Consider the following 7,911-nt stretch of genomic DNA (forward strand, 5'->3'; position numbering starts at 1 on the left):
GTCCTGGGATCAAGGCCCACATCAGGCTCCCTGCTCAACGGGGAGCCTGCTTCTCCCTCTCCCTCTGCTGTTCCCCCTGCTTGTGCTCTCTCACCCTCTCTGTTAAATAAATAATAAATATATACATACATACACACACACACACACACACATATAAAATAAAATAAAAAATAAAGACAACAGAAGAGACAGTCATAGGAGACCCATTCCTGCACTTGCTATGTGGAGGAAGTCAAGAACATTGTCTCATATGATGCCTTTTATGAGCCGAGATGCCCTTCAACAGATGAATGGATAAAGAAGATGTGGTCCATATATACAATGGAATATTACCCAGCCATCAGAAAGGATGAATACCCAACTTTTACATCAACATGGATGGGACTGGAGGAGATTATGCTAAGTGAAATAAGTCAAGCAGAGAAAGTCAATCATCATATGGTTTCAATTATTTGTGGAACATAAGGAATAGCATGGAGGACATTAGGAGAAGGAAGGGAAAAATGAAGGGGGGGAAATCAGAGGGAGAGATGAACCATGAGAGACTATGGACTCTGAGAAACAAACTGAGGGTTTTAGAGGGGAGGGGAGTGGGGGGGCTGGGTTAGCCCGGTGATGGGTATTAAGGAGGGCACATACTGCATGGAGCACTGGGTGTTATACGAAAACAATGAATCGTGGATCACCACATCAAAAACTAATGATGTACTGTATGGTGACTAACATAATAAAACAAAATTTAAAAAAAAAGAAAGGACCACATTGAAAATGCTTTTTAGAACTTAGTGCTAAAAAACAAAGTTTTGCCTTCCCTAAGGAACTGAGATAGTTCCCCTTTTCTGACAAGTATTAAGTCTTTCTACTTGCTTTGGCTACCAGGAAACCCAAAGCTAAATGTCGGAGCAAATATAACAACCACATAGGCCTATAAGGACAGGATGTTTGGGATCTTCCTCCTACTCTTACTGATGCCTCCTCAGTCATGATCCTCCATTTCTCATACCCCATTACTTTATTGTCTGTGCTTGTGATGAACCACCACTGGTTTATCCAAAGGCCATTTGGGAATATGAGAGCAGACAGGTGAAGAGAGGGAAAGACAAATCAGGACAGACAAACAGAAATGACTGGCTCCTGCAAGAACACAGCACCAAGACATGGGATCTAGAATATTAATGCCTAAGTCTTTTTAAATTTTTTTAGCAAAAAAGTGTTCCCAGATAATATTCACCCCATCAAGATCTCCAGGGATATGTGTTTCTTACTGAACCATGCTTAGGATACTAAGGACAAGTTAAGGCTGCCAGATCCCACCAGTGGTTGGGTTGAAGGGATTCCATTGGGGGTAGGCTAAGGACGTAACCCTGGAGTGGCAGTGAGGACATTCCAGAGATAGGTCAGAGAACCTCACAGGTAACTCCAAGGGAGACTCTCTTATGGATCTGCAAAGGTCTGGGAGTGAGTGCACCTTTTCTGCTGCTACAAACAGGTTGACCTACCAAGAAGGCAAAGTTAGAATGAGGCACGACAGGAGAGGAGATACACACACACACAAACACACACATACAGCTAACATGTTTGAGTGATGGGGTATGAATTTGGAAAGAAAACCACATATTATCTATTCAAAACACATTTTGTTTTGAGAAGAAATTATAGGACAAGCATTTGTGTTCTAAAGGGCTCAAAAACATGTTAATGTATAGTGGACTGTCACATACAGAAACTACAGTCAGATGTGGCTCCTGAACAACATTGTCAGCTTCATTACCCAACAAGAAGCTGAACCACAGGTATTTAATGCTATAACTTGGAAGTTAACCATCCCCCTCACTTCTGAGGGACTTTGTAGGCAGAGAGTAAGAATACCAGAATCTATAGTGTTGAGCAAGCTGTTACAGGAGCATTGATTCTGATTATGGTTTTCCAAAGACACAATTATGGCCTGCTTTGAAGGGCTCCTTATATGTGACATCTTGTAAGGTAACTATCCTGAGGAAATTACTGGAGAGGGGGTGGTGTTACTGCTTGTATAATTTTCCCAATGGAAACCACTGATTTATTCATTTCAACCATCAGAGAGGCCGCAGCTCTCTGGGTATCCTGCAGAAAGAGCCCGCCTCCCGACCCATAAGGTCCTGGGCCGGAAGCTTCACTTTCTCTTCCTGTTCTCCACCATGGCGCAGGATCAAGGTGAGAAGGAGAACCCCATGCAGGAACTTCACATCCGCAAGCTCTGCCTCAACATCTGTGTGGGGGAGAGTGGAGACAGACTGACCCGGGCAGCCAAGGTGCTGGAGCAGCTCACAGGCCAGACACCCGTGTTCTCCAAAGCTAGATACACGGTTAGATCCTTTGGTATCAGGAGAAATGAAAAGATTGCTGTCCACTGCACAGTCCGTGGGGCCAAGGCAGAAGAAATCCTGGAAAAAGGTCTAAAGGTGCAAAAGTATGAGTTAAGAAAAAAATAACTTCTCGGATACTGGAAACTTTGGCTTTGGGATCCAGGAGCACATAGATCTGGGGATCAAATATGACCCTAGCATTGGTATCTACGGCCTGGACTTCTACGTGGTGCTGGGTAGGCCAGGTTTCAGCATCGCAGACAAGAAGCGCAGGACAGGCTGCACTGGGGCCAAACACAGAATCAGCAAAGAGGAGGCCATGTGCTGGTTCCAGCAGAAGTATGATGGGATCAACCTGCCTGGCAAATAAATTCCTGTTTCTATCCAAAAGGCCAATAAAAACTTTTCAGTGAAAAAAAAACAAAAACAGAGTTTTCCATGTCCTGCCACTACAACTGGGGGTATGTAAAGTCAAATAAAACATGGTCTCTGCCCTAACGGGGTCAGTTAAGCGTCCCAAAGTTCTGACTCTTTTCTTATAAGTTGACCTTTAGTCTCTTTCAAAATCCTTTCCCTTCTGAGGCAGGGTGAGGGTGAAGTAAGCAGCTGAGAGTGACGTTGTACTCTTTTTTTTTTTTTTTTAAGATTTTATTTATTTATTTGAGAGAGAGAATGAGATAGCATGAGAGGGGGGAGGGTCAGAGAGAGAGGCAGACTCCCTGCTGAGCAGGGAGCCTGACGTGGGACTCGATCCCGGGACTCCAGGATCATGACCTGAGCCGAAGGCAGTCGCTTAACCAACTGAGCCACCCAGGCGCCCTGACGTTGTACTCTTAACAAGTATGCTTGCTTTGGGCTCTTAATCGATTTTCTCTTGAATTCTCTCTGAAACCTGAACTGGATAACCCTGGCAGCCCACCATGCCTTCTTGATATATAAGTTGTATACAGTGATGTGATGAGCACTGGGTGTTATATGTAACTAGTGAATTATTGAACTCTACATCTGACACTACTGATGTACTAAATGTTGGCTAATTGAACTTAAATTTAAAAAAAAATCAAGTTATATACAGCATCACTGCTGATAATTCTGTGTGCTTTGGAATCGGTCAGAGAATGGGGTTAAGAGCAGGAAGGAGGATACTTGCCTTTCTGAATAGAGGTTTTCTGAAGGAACCTCTGGTTCTCTTGGGCATTATGTCTACCAACCTCTCATCTCCCTCTAATTTTCTCCCTATTTCTCTCCTTCCTTTAGGGCCAAATTTCTTTAAGATAGATATATCCTCACCATCCTTATTTCTTTATCTCCCATCCACTCCTCTGCTTACCTCCCCTATCACTCCACCAACAACCTCACTAATATCCAGATCACATCCATGTCAAAAAACTTCAAGAACAATGTTCAATTCTTTTATTTGAGCTCTCAAAAATATTCAATACATTTGGCTATGCCCTCCTCTTAAAACCCTCTTATTTCTTGACCCCTGTTAGACTACACTCTCCTGGGTTTATTTACTTTCCTGTTCTCTAGCCACTTTTTTTTATTTTATTTCATTTCTTTATTTGAGAGAGAGCAAAAGCGAGAGAGATCACAGAGGGAGAGGGAGAAGCAGCCGCACTGCCGAGCGGAGAGTCCGATGTGGGGCTCGATCCTAGGACCCTGAGATCATGACCTGAGCCGAAGACAGACGCTTAACTGACTGAGTCACCCAGGCACCCCTCTCTAGCCACTTCTATAATGTTCTTCTCATTCTCCTTTCTTAGTACCTCCATCTTTGCCTGAAAATTGTACATTGGATTTCCATAGGAGAGTATCCCAGACACTCTTTTAACCTCACTCTCCATACTCACACAGGGCCAGAAGTTGGATATGAATCACACCTACTGCCAATATGTAGGACATATCCACAGAGGCTTTCCACGGGGGATGATTTCATCCACTCTCATAGCTTCAACCAGCACCTCTTTGCCAATAATTCCAACTGTGTATTTAGAGCCAAGAACTTCCTTTAAGACAGATCCATATGCCCACAGCCTATGCAACATTTTCATTTCTATATTTTACAAGTACCTCATTACTTAACATATTCAAAACTGAACTTGAGACCTGTTTTTCCTACAGTGTGTTATCTCAGTAAATCTCTCAAGACAGAGCTTTCTAGGAGCTTTCTTTGACATCTTTCTCTTACAACTCCCCATATCTAGTCACCCACTAAAGGCTGCCAATTCTACCTTCTAAATACATCTTGAGCCATATCCACTTCTATTCACCCCAAGGCCACCACCATAAGCCAAGTCCCCAAATGAACCTGCAGCTGGACTAGTACAAGAGTCTTCTAAATGACCTTCCTGAAGCACTTCCTGCCTTCTACCAGTCCATTCTGCACACACAGCCGGAGTACACTTTTGTAAAGTTATAGCAAGTATGAATCTCATACAGAGACTTCAAATGTGCAGAGATGTAACATCCTTCAGCTCTCTAAAAATCAACTTAGTCCTAAAGTTCCATAAGTACTTAGAAGTGAAAAACTGAATCTTGCAAAATCAGAGTAATCTACATCATTTGGGTTAAATACTCTAATTCAATCAATCAACCAATTCAAGATTCTCCTCAGGATTCACCAAACTGTGTTTCTTCTACCTTAGGATGACCTATGATCCTGTGATGATTACATACTCCCCAGCCTTGAGAGGGTAGGTATGGGGTAACTTTTCCATAAGCATTCTTTATCCTTGGTGACCCTGAGATTTACCTCATCCTGACTGATCCACACCAGTGATGTTCTCTGTCCTATAGCTTCTGAGCCAACTCACTGCTGATAATAACAGTAAGAACAGTAACAACTGCCTCTTATTTTGAGACTTCTACATATGTCAACTCATTTCCTCCCCAACCCTTGGGATCTGTCTATTATCTCTTAGCACTTTGTACTCCTTTCTTTCTCCTCAGGAAACTCAGGGCCTCTACTGCTTTTTGGACAACCCACTATATGCACATGCCAAATTCTCTCAGTCTGTCCTTAGAGGTACTCAGCCCAACATCTCACTTAACTACTGCCCTTGTCACTCCAGTGCCATGGTGGACACAAGGCTTCTCTAGGACAATGGTAATCTCCCCATGCTACTCATAGGAAAGCAAGCAAGATAAGGGCTTTCTCTGTTCTCAAGTTTCACCAGTAGGTCAGACATTCCCATCCTCAATCCTACTCCATCAAGATCTAAATCTTGAGAGGGGGAAGGGTGCCTTAAGTCTTTCTTAGAAATCCACACCAGCCACTAACTCTCTTGCTCCTTTTTCTCTATTCTGAAGCTCCACTCAATTGCCAAGAATGTAAAACAAAAACAAAAACAAAAATTCTCCTCTGTATGTCAGAGGGAAACTGGCTTTGAATCTATTCTCTCCCACACTCTTGTTTATGGATAAATTCTATGTACTCTTTCTTCAGGCTTTGAGCATTGATGCTACAAATCCTGCTTTGGGGAGATTCATAAAAACTTTCTGGCTCAAGAATTAGGCTCTTCAGGGGCGCCTGGGTGGCTTGGTTGGTTAAGCGACTGCCTTCGGCTCGGGTCATGGTCCTGGAGTCCCGGGATCGGGTCCCGCATTGGGCTCCCTGCTTGGTGGGGGGTCTGTTGCTCCCTCTGACCCTCTTCCCTCTCATGCTCTCTGTCTCTCATTCTCTCTCTCAAATAAATAAATAAAATCTTAAAAAAAAAAAAGAATTAGGCTCTTCATTGAAAACTCAGGCTTTCCCTTATACCTCAGTAAAGCTGGGCAATAAAGAAATCTTATCAAGATCTTTATCATTGCTATGGATTTCAAATAATCAATTGACTTCTTTTTCTAAGGCTAAATCTGTTCTTCCTCTTAAATAATGGATGTCACTACCTGAAATGGTAAAGACCATGGAACATTGAAAAAAAAAAAAGTGGGAAAAGAAAAACCTCAGTTTTTGTTTTATTTTGGGGTTTTTTTGTATTTTTTTTAATTCTTATATTAATCCCCATACATTACATCATTAGTTTTAGATGTAGTGTTCCATGATTCATTGTTTGTGCATAACACCCAGTGCTCCATGCAGAATGTGCCCTCCTCAATACCCATCACCAGGCTAACCCATCCTCCCACCCCCCTCGCCTCTAGAACCCTCAGTTTGTTTTTCAGAGTCCATCGTCTCTCATGGTTCGTCTACCCCTCCGATTTCCCCCCCTTCATTCTTCCCCTCCTGCTACCTTCTTCTTCTTCTTTTTTTTTTTGAGATTCAACAGTCTTGCACAATTCACAGTGCTTACCAGAGCACATACCCTCCCCAGTGTCTATTACCCAGTCACCCTCTCCCTCCCACCCCACCCCCCACTCCAGCAACCCTCAGTTTGTTTCCTGAGATTAAGAATTCCTCCTATCAGTAAACAACTAAGTGAGACCTAAGAATTGGCCTTTGATTTTAAATATTTAATTTGTTCCTATAAACCTTGTCAATAAAAATAATAAATCCATAAAAAAAAAAGAATTCCTCCTATCAGTGAGGTCATATGATACATGTCTTTCTCTGTTTGACCTATTTCGCTCAACATAATACCCTCCAGTTCCATCCACGTCGTTGCAAATGGCAAGATGTCATTCCTTTTGATGGCTGCATAATATTCCATTGTATATATATACCACATCTTCTTTATCCATTCATCTGTTGATGGACATCTTGGGTCTTTCCACAGTTTGGCTATTGTGGACATTGCTGCTATAAACATCGGGGTGCACGTACCCTTTCGGATCCCTACTTTTGTATTTTTGGGGCAAATACCCAGTAGTGCAATTGCTGGATCATAGGGTAGCTCTATTTTCAACTTTTTGAGGAACGTCCATACTGTTTTCCAGAGTGGCTGCACCAGCTTGCATTCCCACCAACAGTGGAGGAGGGTTCCCCTTTCTCTGCATCCCCACCAACATCTGTCGTTTCCTGACTTGTTAATTTTAGCCCTTCTGACTGGTGTGAGGTGGTATCTCATTGAGGTTTTGATTTGGATTTCCCTGATGCTGAGTGATGTTGAACGCTTTTCGTGTGTCTGTTGGCCATTTGGATGTCTTCTTTGCAGAAATGTCTGTTCCTGTCTTCTGCCCATTTCTTGATTGGATTCTTTGTTCTTTGGGTGTTGAGTTGGATAAGTTCTTTATAGATTTTGGATACTAGCCCTTTATCTGATATGTCATTTGCAAATATCTTCTCCCATTCTGTCGGTTGTCTTTTGGTTTTGTTGACTGTTTCCTTTGCTTTGCAAAAGCTGAAAAAGCTTTAAAACTCCCTAATTTTATTTTTATTTTCTGAGACAAATGCAAATATGATTAAGCACCTATCCCACACACACAAGCCCTCTTCAAACTCTGGGGTTTTTTAATTGATACATAATTGACATACAACATTGTGTAAGTTTAAGGTATACAATGTGTAGATTTGATACATTTATATATTGCAGTATGATTACCACCTAGGCAACACCTCTATCACATTACACAATTATCATTTCCTTTCTGTAGTGAGAAAAATTAATATCTAGTCTCTTAGCAA

At 42.2% G+C, this 7,911-nt stretch overlaps 1 protein-coding gene across 1 annotated transcript; it reads left to right on the forward strand.

The window, feature by feature from the left end:
- The first annotated feature begins 2,171 nt into the window (after positions 1–2,171).
- On the forward strand, positions 2,172–2,715 carry LOC118025284 (60S ribosomal protein L11-like). Its single transcript, XM_035027758.1, is given in 2 exon segments — positions 2,172–2,462; positions 2,464–2,715. Coding segments are annotated over 2 exon segments (537 nt in total). The 5' UTR covers positions 2,172–2,177.
- Positions 2,716–7,911: the final 5,196 nt, after the last annotated feature.

The sequence above is a fragment of the Mirounga leonina genome, unplaced genomic scaffold (genome assembly GCF_011800145.1).
Source record: "Mirounga leonina isolate KUSES-001 unplaced genomic scaffold, KU_Mleo_1.0 Mir_101479, whole genome shotgun sequence".
Classification (NCBI taxonomy): domain Eukaryota; kingdom Metazoa; phylum Chordata; class Mammalia; order Carnivora; family Phocidae; genus Mirounga; species Mirounga leonina.